This window comes from Chaetomium fimeti (assembly GCF_033439085.1).
Source record: "Chaetomium fimeti strain CBS 168.71 chromosome Unknown B0H64scaffold_4, whole genome shotgun sequence".
Classification (NCBI taxonomy): domain Eukaryota; kingdom Fungi; phylum Ascomycota; class Sordariomycetes; order Sordariales; family Chaetomiaceae; genus Chaetomium; species Chaetomium fimeti.
Window position 1 is genome coordinate 1,652,920 of NW_026944332.1, and position 12,248 is coordinate 1,665,167.

General features: G+C 58.2%; 4 protein-coding genes across 4 annotated transcripts; 1 reads left to right on the forward strand and 3 right to left on the reverse strand.

The window, feature by feature from the left end:
- Positions 1-88: 88 nt before the first annotated feature.
- On the reverse strand, positions 89-880 carry B0H64DRAFT_442005 (uncharacterized protein; the record flags this gene model as incomplete). The annotated part of the gene is made up of 1 exon (XM_062806608.1): positions 89-880. The coding sequence occupies one exon, from the start codon at positions 878-880 to the stop codon at positions 89-91; it is 792 nt and encodes a 263-aa protein (XP_062659144.1).
- A 1,156-nt stretch (positions 881-2,036) lies between these two features.
- On the reverse strand, positions 2,037-3,660 carry B0H64DRAFT_150490 (uncharacterized protein). The gene is made up of 2 exons (XM_062798422.1): positions 2,819-3,660; positions 2,037-2,765 (listed from the first exon to the last, which is right to left on the reverse strand). Exons 1-2 carry the CDS (start codon positions 3,398-3,400, stop codon positions 2,172-2,174), a joined length of 1,176 nt encoding a protein of 391 aa, XP_062659145.1. The 5' UTR covers positions 3,401-3,660; the 3' UTR covers positions 2,037-2,171.
- A 2,882-nt stretch (positions 3,661-6,542) lies between these two features.
- Positions 6,543-8,920, reverse strand: B0H64DRAFT_395816 (Cullin). Its single transcript, XM_062803794.1, has 2 exons — positions 6,939-8,920; positions 6,543-6,860 (listed from the first exon to the last, which is right to left on the reverse strand). Exons 1-2 carry the CDS (start codon positions 8,801-8,803, stop codon positions 6,803-6,805), a joined length of 1,923 nt encoding a protein of 640 aa, XP_062659146.1. The 5' UTR covers positions 8,804-8,920; the 3' UTR covers positions 6,543-6,802.
- A 1,770-nt stretch (positions 8,921-10,690) lies between these two features.
- On the forward strand, positions 10,691-12,212 carry B0H64DRAFT_150521 (PQ loop repeat-domain-containing protein). The gene is made up of 2 exons (XM_062798424.1): positions 10,691-10,830; positions 10,951-12,212. Exons 1-2 carry the CDS (start codon positions 10,772-10,774, stop codon positions 12,095-12,097), a joined length of 1,206 nt encoding a protein of 401 aa, XP_062659147.1. The 5' UTR covers positions 10,691-10,771; the 3' UTR covers positions 12,098-12,212.
- The last annotated feature ends 36 nt before the right edge of the window (positions 12,213-12,248 follow it).

Consider the following 12,248-nt stretch of genomic DNA (forward strand, 5'->3'; position numbering starts at 1 on the left):
CAACCACATGTATCAAGTACAGATTCCATGCTCACTACCTCCAACAGAAACAGCAAAACAAACACACAATGGTAGCCATCCCTCCGCCCTACCTTAATGACCAGCCCGGTCCATCATGAACCGGACACCCATCACGCACCAACCCCAAACGGCCCATGTCCCGGCAGCGCGCGCACTCCGACGTCGGGTACGGCGCCGGGAACACGTCATACCCCTGCGGGCGGAGCAGCCACGCGTGCGGCGGGACCCCGCTGCTGCCCCGGACCCAGGCCGTGTTGTTGTTGTTGTTGTTGTTGTTGTCGTTGTTGTCTTGCGGCCCCGTGGGCAAGAGCGGGCAGTAGCAGGTGTTGGGGAGGGGTGGGTACCAGGACAGGGTGATGGGGCACCAGAGCGCGTGCGGGGGGTGGTGGGCGGGTTTGGGGGGGAGGTTGGACGGTTTAGGAGGGAGGTTGGCGGGTACGGGCTCCCTTTGTCTCGTGGTCGGTTGGCGGTCGGGGAGGGCCGCCGGTTGGGGCGGGTGATGTCGGGGCTGGTCGTTCGCGGTTGCGGGGTCTTGGAGCCAGTGGTATCCGGGAGGTGCCGGTTCCAGGAGATGATGCTCTTTCGGGCACAAAGAAGGGTCCGTGGGGTCTGGCGATAGTGATGAGGTCCCGGGACCAGTGAATGACGGTGCCGCAAGGGGCCGCTGCGGCTGCGGCGGGAGGTACGGCCGGAGGTACGGCTGTTGAACGCCTCGAGGACCTATTGGTGCACGACGAAAGCCCGGGGGAGGTGGACTGTCAGGAGACGCCCCTTGGGGGACAGAAAAGTTACCATCGGGGTTGCCCATGGACTCGGGAGTCGGGGCACCGGACGAAGAAGCAGATGCAAGGCCGGACATTGCGATGCGGACTCGTTAATCTTCGGGTGAGCAAAGCAAAGGAAAAGGTGGGAAAGTAGAAGCACGGAACAGGCCCGTATTTATGCACGGTGAGGAGGCAGCAGTAGCTATGACCACGCTAGAATCGTGTCATGACGCTTAGACGACGTGGTATCTCAGCTGCTCTAGCACCGTGCGCCGCCCTCGCAGAGGTTCTAAGCGGATCCGTGAGTATAAGGACATCTTCGTCCGAACCTATATAAGTATTCCCCTCATCACTGGCGTCAGCTGGTCATCTGATCCGTTATCCAGGCTGTGGCTCCGTGTAGCCCTATCGGTTAGCTTCTAGGGCACGATTCATGACTTCCAACTTTTTACAGGTCCTCTTTGTGCAATACAAGAATGTGCCTAAAATCACCTGTAGACCCAAGACAGCATTGTTTTCAGAGCATTTTCCATCGCTGCCCAATATCGGATACCCGGTGTCTTCCACACCTACCAACCAGCCAGAATCAATTGAACCCACAATGTGGCAGGCAATCAGGACTATACGTATGAAGTGTTATATACGTTCAAGTCCTCAGATACATTGAGCTTTTGTTGAACAATGACCGTGACCAGGGCAGGGCATTGAGATCCTGGGAAGTAAACAAACCCCTGAGCCATATCCTAAGCCACCCAAAACACCACACACAAGTAACACAGTACAGGAGTCTTTCGAGGAGAATTAGCCAAGCGACAATGGGTTGATGGCTCAGCGGTCAGAACCTTGAACGAGATGAGATTCCATGCTGCACCAGGGTCCCCCAACCCAGCACGCAACAACATCACAGCGAGAACGAGCGGGCATCTTAAACATTACATTTCCTACCAACCAGCCACCTACCGACTGGAAGTACCGCAAAAAACATCCAGTACGTAGACCACGCGGCCCGAAATATATACAGGAAGGTATCATAACTCAACGCAAGCCGCCAATGCACCGACGGACCAAACCAATACCAATACCGCAGCTCGTCCCAAGTCCTCGCCGCAAAACCCATCGCTGCTGACGAGATTTCATATATTCCCAAGCCTCATAACCATCCGTAAAAGGCAGCCGAGTTAACTCAAAATAGCACCTATAACACCATGCTTGCTCACCCGCTACCCCCCTCGAAAAAACAAAAGCCTGCAAAACGCCAGCCTCCAAATGCAGCCGGCCCACCGCTTTTTATCCTGCCCTAACCCATCAAACCAAGTAACCAAGAAAAGAAAAAGGCGATGGAAGAAAGAAGAGAAAGAAGATCAAAGCTTGATCACCCCTCGACATTCAAATGAGCCACACGACGAGCCCAAAAGCCAACGGCAATGCCGTCCCCAGCCACGTCGCCGACCGGCTCATGGTCGGCGCGGCGGAAACGGAGACATCCGCCAGCGACTCGTTCGCGAAATTCGGACCGCAGATGGTGTTGACCTGCTCGGCAGCGGCGACGTACGTGTTGGTGATCAGCTGGGTGCGGTCGGCGGTGGCGCGCTGGTATATGGCCATGGTCCGCCGCAGGCAGTAGCCGCAGGGCAGGGTGGTGCCGGGCAGGGTAAGGTTGAGCGGCAGCCAGTAAATGTAGGTGAAGTTGGAGCTAGTCTGGTTGGTGACGGCGTTGGCGTAGCAGTAGGCGCCCGTTTCCGGGTCGCGCAGGCAGCCGGCGTTGTAGACGGGCTCGTAGGCGACCATGGCGCGGTAGATGTCCATGACAGAGGGCAAGCGGCGGTTATAGTCGGCCTCGCAGTTCTCGGGGGCGGTGAGGTTCTGCGCGAGCTGCTTCAGGTATGAGGTGCAGAAGGTCACGTCGGCGGCGCAGGTTGCGTCCAGAGTGCGTGTGATGCTGACGAGCGAGGTCTGGGCATCGTAGAAGGACTGGGATCCCTGTCGCGGGGGTTAGGCATGGAAAGCGGAACGGGTTCTGGCGTTGCACTTACACTGAAGAGCATCGACAGGGGGTAGCATTGTTTGAAGTCGGGGTCATTGAGGAAAGAGTTGATAAAGATCGGACAGGGCGCGGGCTCGCCGTTGGGGCCCAGAGAAAATTCCGCAGCCACGCTGTCGAGGATGCTGGGGAGAGCGCTGGCGGCCACAGTGGTGCTGGTACTAGAGGACTTCGGCGAGCCCACGCCGATGGAGAATGTCGTCGTCACGGAGTGGGTTGCAGACGTCTTGGAAGGCTCGGACGACTCGGTTGAGTCTGATTCCTCGGGCTCGTCCGACGTGGCCCGTTTCTGCACCTTCCTCCTCCGAATCTCGTGCTCGTGTGACATGGCCCATCTTTGGCCCTCCGGGTGCGGCGGTTTGTGCAGCGCTTTGTGGTCGATGACCAGAGTTTCGACCGGCGCGGCAGGGTTTGGGGTGGCTGCTAGTGTGTGTGAAACGAAACAAAGGAAGACGGCGAGTATCACGACCCATGGTGCCGTCTGCCGCTTGTGCGCCGACGGGAGGCGGCAGTCCGGCCGAGACAACGGGCGGGGAGCGTGGCCGGTCCCGGATGACACTGCGGTGGAGGTCATGACGTTGTAGTTGCAGGAGTGATCCGGTGCAACATCACTCTGTGCAACGGCTCTCGGTAGTATAACGAGTGACTGGGTATCCAATTGCCCGGGTCGGACAGGCAGATCGGCGTCTGGCGGATGCGGGACTGCAACACTAAGTTTCAGGCCGTCGAGATGTCGTTGACGGGAGTTGCAACCGAGCCTCGCCAACGAACGCAGCAGTCGTCCGTATTATATCGGATGGTCCAGACTCTCTCGGCCGCGGGGAGAGCACGCGGGGATCCTGGCGAAGAGGTTTCGAGTCACAAGAAACTGGGAAACTCTCAGAGAACTCGGCGCTCGTGAGTGCTAGTGGGTTCGCCAATATGGGCGATCCGGGTAAATATACGCAGTGCCGGACGGAAGGCGGGCGACACCAATCGGGCAAGCAATCGAATTTCGGTCGTAATGCCGCCGCCAAGTTGGGCAAACAAGCTGACGACTGACCGACGAGGGCAGGGCACAAAGGGTGGTGTGCTTCGTGTGGGTTGTATGCTTCTCAGCTGGCCTGCCGTGCCTGTGTCGTGGTGATGGTGATGGCTAACCGTGTCCGAAGTCCCGTATGGTGTTCGATCAGGGACCGGAGAGGCTTGTCAACCGACGTTGTTCTAAGGGCGGCGGAGGGCGTTGGAAGGCTTGGAGCAGCAAGCAATGATAAAATAGAAACAAAACGCGGCACAGCGCATGGGCGAGAACAACTTCCACGATCTGCTCCAGGGGTCGGGCTGCTGGACCACCCACCCACCCGCTGGGGACCCTTGGCAGAAACCACGATCGGGCTTTCTGAACCAATGGCGAGCACCCCCCGGGCTCCAAGTTCAGGGGAGCTGTGGGCTGGGCCGGTTGGGGCAGCTGGGGCCATCGTCTATTGAGCGGGCTTTTCCTCTTTTGGCGGCACACCAACGCCTCTCAGATCTTGGCGATGAACGAGGACGGCACGGGGTGGGCTGGGCTGTTCTTTCAAGCCGGCGACAGAGCAGTGGTGTGTTGATTTATTGGTAGCCCGCAGATATGTATTATCGAAGCGATGGTATCGAGACGCGTGACGAATTCTGACCTGCCCGAAGCGGTGCTTGCTTGCTTGTGAAGGCATCCACGAGAATACTTGGAAATTGTGGAGACGGCGGTATCGATGGGGGAGGCGTTTGCGGCACCGTCTCATGTCGTGTACCTACAGAAGTACTGTGCCAGCTTTGGCCGCCCCCTCAGCTTCATCCAACGTGTCAAAAGCAAGGGACTGCATCACGGGCTGATGAATGGCTGAATGACTGAATGATATCAAGCCGAGATGAAGCAATCATCGGATGGCGGGCCGGACGCTGTGCTCTGGCCAAGCGCGCGGGGCACGCAGGTACAGATTGGCTCCAGCGGCTAGAAAACAAGTTGGAACTGGGTTGGAAATGAATTGGCACATAACTATTCGTAGAGCGTGAGAAATGTTCGTGTCTGTCATTTTCGAAAACAAGTTGGGAGTTGTGAGAACCAAGAAACAAAATATCGGGCTTAAGCGAGATTTCATGCGCACCGTTGAGTTCTCAATCCGGGCCCAACATTCGTCCAATAACTGCGACTCACTGCCTGGGGAATTCCGGAGAAAGAAGGAGATGGAAGGAACAACCTACCTGCATGCCTGCCTATAACTCGAAGGTCTGTACATATGGGCGAGTCTCCAAACCGGGCAGGCACGGTCCGACGACCTCTTTATCTGAGGGAGTTCCTGTGCGAGGTTCTCATGAGGTCTGCAATACACTACTTCGGAGGTACATACATACGGACACAGGACTCGGATCCAGAGGTGCAAACAACCGGGTGATTGATCGGCGGTGTTCCACGTGGGTTTGCCCGGTGTTGGGGAGGGAGCAGCCGGATCGGCGAGGCCAGAAAATCGGTGCCGAGGAGGAAAATGGGAAAGGTGGGTCACATCCATTGCATTTTTCGTCTTTTCGCTGATGTTTAATTGACCCCACCGCTTGAACTCTTCGTTGGATCATTGGCAGCTCAAAATTGGACCCACATACGGAATGTAACCCTGAGATCGGTCTGGACTCGGTCGAGACCTCGACCTGTGATGGAGCTGAGGCTGGCCTTATGGGCACCGTGAGCGTGGTTTGATTTTGTCCGTCATCGCTGAGCACACCAATTGATCCTTCGTGCATTTGCAAGCTTGGCACATTAATAGGTAGTCAACGGTCAACTTGCAAAAGTCGCACAAAGATGATTCGAGACCGGTTCTGTGCGGGCAACCGCCGGTCAAGGGGACGGTCCATGCGGCTATCCGGAGCCTCGAAGGAATCTGGGAGCATCCAACCATCCAACCATCCAACCAATCTCTCTCGACGGTTATTAACGGTTGGGCGGTGGCACGGCATGACGGCAACATGTTTCCGAGTGAATCAGGTTGGGTCGCACCTCCTGCAAGGTCCCGAACGGCGTTTTCAAAGCCGTCCTTCGGGCAGATCTAACGTAGTGCTACGGCTGACCGCCTGACCGCACCGTAGCGGTGGTGAGTTGGTGCTCAGTAATAGCTACCACCCGTACAAAGCACGCCAAGGTGGCGCGGAACGTCCGGCTGAGCTGCGCGGACGTTCAGTTAGTTATGGCCTCACGATGGCTCATCGCCCCCAAAAACCCCCGCTGGCCCTGACCAGCACCGCCAGTAGAGCGCATACCGCAGCGTGCAGGAACTGGTCGTGCAGGGGGGATCACAGCCGCTAACCGGACAGTTCTCGTCCTTTATTCTCTCTTGCCGAACTCGGAACCGCAGGCCAACCACCGTGGCGCCGTCGAAGACACGGGTATTTGCAGGCGCAACGAGTTGCTGTCAGTGTTGGACCATTCTGCGGCGGGGGAGAGCGAGCATTAATCCTCTTTACCAATCACGATGGGCCGTTTCCGAACACCGAGTTTGATGGATATGCCTCGCTCATCCGCACCTGTCGGCGGTTAGCGGCAGAAGGGCCCCTCTCAAAGTCACCGTAACTCAAGAAAGGCGTGAGGAACAAGGTTGGAGACTGGTTTGTAACACCGAGCCTATAGTATACCCGGGCTGTGGTATATCCAGTGGTGTGTGCCGTATTGTACACGGCAGCTGACGGGGGGGAGTGGTTCTTAGTCGTCGACGGAATCAACAACAGCCTCCTCAACGAAACTTGTAGAGACCGTGCATGAGATAGCCACACCTGAGTTGCTGCGAGGATCTATCTACGGAATACCCGAACCTAGCTCCCACTCTAATGTTCCATTGAGTCTCGCCTACCTTAACGAGACAGACATCCTCCAATGAATACAGGGCGCAAAGCACACCACACCTTCCCATCACCCGCTCTCCCGTATCCACACCACCCCAAACGACAGCACACAAGCACAGCCTCAAGAGGTTGCCTACGCCAAGTACGTATACGATCCGTCCTCGCGCTCCAGGTAGTCCTTCTCGATGAGCCTATCAAACCACGTTAGCACTACTTGCACCACACCCACACCCACACATTAAACAGCGAAAATAGAACACGAGACTCACTTCTCAATATTCGCCTTGATATCCGCGGGATCCACCGACCCCCTGCTCTTAGTCTGGTCGATGACCTCAGCGACCAGCTGAGAATGCGTCATCTTCTTCCGGCTCTTCATGATGCGGACGATGGCGGCCTGGGTCTCGAACTGGCGGTCGGCGGCGACGCGCTGGTGGGTCGCGCGGTTCTCCTCCTTGGTCTCCTTCATCTGGATCTGGTTGATCTTGATGCGGAACTTGGGGTCCGTGAAGGCCTTGTTGACCGTGAAGGTGTCGGTGGGGGCCACCTCGCGGCCCTTGGGGTGCTTGGTCAGCACGCGGACCCGGCCGCAGGCCAGGGACTGCAGGGTGCGGTCGAGCTCGCCGCCCTGGAGGCCGGTGGACTGGGAGATTTGCTCGTACGCGAGCACGCCGGCGGCTTTTCTCTTGGGGTCGTCGTCCTCGACCTCGTTGAAGAGCATGAGGACGGCGGCCTGGGGCGCGCTGACGAGGAGGTCCTTGGAGCCGCGGTTGAACCGGGCTCCGACGACGCAGTGCGCCATGTTGTGCATCCACGTCAGCCGCCTGCCGGTGTGCTTGGATTTGTAGTACCCGTCGAAGGTGTTGATCTGCTCGAGCACCTCCTTGGGGAGGTGAATCTTCACCTCGGGGAAGGTTGGCCACGCCGCGGCCGAGAGGATGTTGACTGTCAGGTCGACGCCGCCATCGCTCCGCCCCGTGCCGCTAAACCACTGCTTATAGGATGCCATCTCTTCTTTGGCCAACGCCTGGTCTTTGAACATCTGTTCTAGGTTGTGGGTGAAGCTAGACCCGCATTCGACCTTGAGCTTTGCGAGCATACTCCGCTCGGCGTCCTGGCTTGCGCTGCGACCAAGGAGCAAGCGGCGCGCGAGATCTTTCTTGTAAAAGGCTTCGAAGACGTCCTTGCCTTCGATGAAGCGGAACAGCTCAAGGCCGTAGTCCAACTGCCGGTCCAGCTCGGCGTCTTCGTCACCGGCGCTTGCCACGCCGCTCATCTCGGCATCCGCCCTGTCCTTGTTGTCCGATAAGAGCGACTTGGGGAGCGTCTTAAGACCCCCGCGCAGGAGCATGTCGATGTACTTGGCAATCATCTCGCCGACCTTGGACGTGCCTGTGCCCCACACCGAGGTATTCTTCCTGCTGTTGATGAAGTTGCCGAACGACTCCCTCAGGCCGTAGTAGAAGACGTCGTCTTTGGAGAAGGCATCCCGGATCATGGTGTCCAGGGACCGCCTCAGCTCCAGCAGGCGGATGACCATTTCGTCTCCGCGGGTGGTATCGCTGACGATGGCAGAGCCCGTTTCCCGGATGTAGAGCTCCCAGGGGCCCTTGAGCCGTTTCTGCAGGCCAGACAGCTTCAGCAGCTCGTAGAGCGCCTTCATGGATTCGACATCCTGGGCGTCCAGCAGCTTCGCCACGCTGCCAGTGTCGAGTAGCTTTTCGGCGTATTTCTCGATCAAAACGTGGTGGGCATCGCCTAGCAGCTGCCGCTTGGTGGTGCTCTCGAAGTTGAAACCATCGCACCTCGCGCCCTCCCGTTCCAGCACCGCCGCAACCGCGCCGATGTAATCCTTCAGGCCGTACGAGGCGCTCACATCGCTGGCGAACTGCTCGTAGTAGCGATGCGACATGACCAAAAACATGGGCTCAAACGACTTGCCGTAGACGCCACAAAGCCGCAGCATCTTGATCGCCTGCCTCAAAAGCTCATCATCGGCCCGCTCATCTCCATACCGCGAATAGTCCACCAGCCGACACACCCCCTCTAACACCGCCCTGCCGTACGGCGAGGCCGTCTGCCCCTTGGACGACGAGCCGCCAAACACGGCCTTCCGGAACAGCGAAAGCCCCATCTCATTAATCCCCTGCTTCCCCTTGGCCCCCTCCCCACCACCCAACAACAACAGATACCCCCGATCTAGAAAGCTATACAACCCCCTCACAACAAAAATCACCTTATTCCACCGCCCCCACCTCCCCACAACCCCCTTCAACAACACATCCCCCACCCCCTCATTCCCATTCCCATCCCCATTCCCACCCTCACCACCACCCGCACCCTTCCCACTCACACCCACAACCTTCCAACCGGCAGCATCAAACCCCTCCCACAGCCCACCCAGCATATCACGGCTGCTCAGCCAGGCGTCGCAGCGCGCGCGCAGCTGGGCGGTCAGGGCGGCGGCGTCGCCCTTGCGGCACACGTCCTCGACGCCGCGGTACAGCCGCTCCATGGAGACGGCCACGGGCCGGCCGGCAAAGACGCTGTCCAGGGCGGCGTCCAGGTCCGCGAGGATGCGCGCGTAGTGCGTCGCGACGGCCGTGCTGGCGGGGGCTGCTGCGGCGGTTGGGGGTGTTGCCGTTGTTGTTGTTGTTGTGGAGGATGATTTTGAGGGTGGGGCGGGTGCCGCCGAGTCTGGGGTGGGTGTTGGTGCTGGTGCGGGTTGGGATGCGGGCCGGAGGTTCTTGATGACGAATCGGCGGGAGCCGAGGTGTGGTTGGAGGGCGGGGCGGGGTTGGTGGTGATAGGGCGACGACTGACGGGACGCGGGGCTGGCGACGCCCGCGGGACTGTAGGTGAGGTCTATCACCTCGGGGCGCTTGCCCTGGACTTTGGCGGACATTGTGGTGACGGATGGGGAGGTTGAGGTTGTGGGTGGTGGGTTGTAGTGTTCGGAGCGTGGGCGCTTGGGGTTCGAGTTCGAGTTGGAGTTCGAGTTCGAGTTCGAGCGGAATGCAGGGCGGGGCGTGGTCGATTCGGAATCGGAATCGACGCGGCGTCTTCGCCTGGAAGGGTTTGGGGATGTGGACGATGGGGGTTGGAAGGGAGTCGTGTTTGGGTTGGACGGGCCAGGAGCGGGTGGCATGTACGCCGGTGGAGGCATGGACCGAGAAGTCCCGGCCGATCGGGCGTAGGTCGTGCTAGGATTATGCTTCTTTCCGGATTGGAGCTCGCGTTGGCTTTGGTTTTTCGGGTTGTGCGGTTGTTATTGTAATGTCGGTTTTCGGAGTAATCGATTGTCTGGAGGAACTCAGCTCAAGGTAAGCTTACGGTTCCCGATGCCTCTGATCGATTGATAGAGCAGAAAGATGGATCGTGGGTTCGAGAGCCGGAGTTAAGGTCCGATGAGTGGACGACGACCAGCGTTGCTGTTCGTTGTTATCGATAAGGTTCTGTGCTGTGTGGGGGAGGAGCCGAGAATTACGGTGTATTCATGTACGAAGTATCTCCAATGAGAACAGCCAGCAGCAGATTCTCCTTCTTGGAGGTAGTCTTGGGGAATTAAACAACGAACAACAATCTCTACTAAAAACGCAATCGACTCCTATGTATGTATGAAAATGCTTTTTTCCCAAGAGGTAGACAATATCTAGCTCCGCAAGCTTTCAGTTTAATACAAGGAGCATGGATGGAGACGCGGAGGTTCCCATAACAGTAATTACGTCATCAAAGAGCGAGCTCCGCAGTGCTCCGCTCGGTCCACCTTCTCCACAAAAAGAAACCTTCGAATGCAACTCTTCCTCTGATTGGGGAATGCACATCCATGACTCGCCCTTGACTTGGACCACCCCCGAGACTTTTCCTCTTGCAACACCCATCAGACCAGACCATTCACTTCGTACCTTTTATCAATTGCTAGCAACGGAGTTCGCATGACAAGGCCTAATTTGGAGAGAACTTTTTGGAGTCCCAACCCGCCGTTTCGTTTGTTTCGAGATAAAAGTTTCTTCAATCTTGTCTCGAGACGAACTCCGTTTCTGCTGGTTCAGTCCTTCGATCTTTCCCTGACAGGGACCATTGGCATTCAGATTTTATCCCAATGGCGCCGCCAACCGAGAATCTGAACCTCGACGTTGAGGCCATCTCGGGCATTTGCGGGTACGCCTATAGCAGCAGCACATTGCACTCTTCGTTCCACTGAAAACACAACACCACACCCCATCCCATCCATACCCTCCCGGAAAAGAAGAACACCCCATGTTAACAAACCACCCACAGCTCCATATCCATCGCCTGCTGGGTCGTCGTCTTCTCGCCCCAGATCGTCGAGAACTTCCGCCGCGGCAGCGCCGAGGGCCTGTCGATCCAGTTCGTCGTCGTCTGGCTGCTCGGCGATGTCTTCAACATCCTGGGCGCCGTGCTGCAGGGGGTGCTGCCGACCATGCTCATCCTCGCCGTCTACTACACCATCGCCGACCTCGTGCTGATGGTGCAGTGCTTCTACTACCGCGGCTTCACCCTACGGGACCATGTCGCCCCTCCCGCTCCACCACCACCGTCCAAGTCGAGGCGCAACGGCAACGGAGACGGAAACGGAAACGGGCACTACCACGCCGGCGAGCCGAACGAGCGGACGGGGTTGCTCACTGGTGGGGTTGGTGAAGGCGCTGCTGCTGCTGCCGCTTCGTCTGTCCACCCGGAACGGTCGCCGTACTACAGCATTGAGGAGCGCGAACGGCGGGGCTCCTGGACCCATCTCTCGCCGGCGGTGCCGTTCGTGAGCGAGGAACCCGAGACGGCGCCCGCGCCTACGCCGACGACCTGGACGCAAGCGGTCGCCTTCAACAGCCTGGCCGTGCTCATGGTGTGCGCCGCGGGCGTGGCCGGGTGGTGGTTGAGCCGGACGTACGGGCGGGGCGGCGACGGCGACGGCGATGGCGATGCGGGCCCGCCGCGTGACGGCCAGCAGGATCCGCTCGAGTTCAACACGCTGGGTCAGGTCTTTGGGTGGCTCTGCGCCGTGCTGTACCTGGGCTCGCGGCTGCCCCAGCTGCTGCTCAACTGGCGGCGCAAGTCGACCGAGGGCGTGTCGGTGCTGTTCTTCCTGTTTGCTTGTCTCGGCAACCTGACCTATGTGCTGTCCATCCTGGCGTTCGAACCCAAGTGTGAGGGGGATAAGGGATGCCGACGCGGCGAGGCCGCGCAGATCTTTTGGCAGTACATGCTGGTCAATCTGTCATGGCTCGCGGGCAGCGCGGGCACCCTGCTCCTGGATATGGGCATTTTCGTCCAGTTCTTCTTGTACAGCAAAAGCGAGGACGACGAGAGTAGCGATGATAGCAGTACAGATGAGGAGGAAAGCATCGCGGGTCCGGACACGTGGGATCCGCGACCATTACTGCAAAGGAACAACACCAATTACTAACTGGATGTCTAGGATAGGGGCATTGGGGAGCACGGCGTTGTAACAGATGTGTTCGAAATATTGTAATGTACTATGAGCCGACGGTTCAAAACCTCACTTCTCGTTTTGTTTTAGATATAGGCGGATCGGTCCCGGGGTACACGGAAAAGGG

Excerpts from the sequence above, each read along its gene's own strand:
- B0H64DRAFT_150490 (XM_062798422.1), bottom strand. The coding sequence starts at position 3,400 with ATGACCTCCACCGCAGTGTCATCCGGGACCGGCCACGCTCCCCGCCCG. Across the intron at positions 2,766-2,818 it reads CCCTGTCGATGCTCTTCAGT|GGATCCCAGTCCTTCTACGA; the intron begins GTAAGTGCAACG and ends CCCCCGCGACAG.
- B0H64DRAFT_150521 (XM_062798424.1), top strand. The coding sequence starts at position 10,772 with ATGGCGCCGCCAACCGAGAATCTGAACCTCGACGTTGAGGCCATCTCG. Across the intron at positions 10,831-10,950 it reads GCCATCTCGGGCATTTGCGG|CTCCATATCCATCGCCTGCT; the intron begins GTACGCCTATAG and ends AACCACCCACAG.
- B0H64DRAFT_395816 (XM_062803794.1), bottom strand. The coding sequence starts at position 8,803 with ATGGGGCTTTCGCTGTTCCGGAAGGCCGTGTTTGGCGGCTCGTCGTCC. Across the intron at positions 6,861-6,938 it reads ATCAAGGCGAATATTGAGAA|GCTCATCGAGAAGGACTACC; the intron begins GTGAGTCTCGTG and ends GTGGTTTGATAG.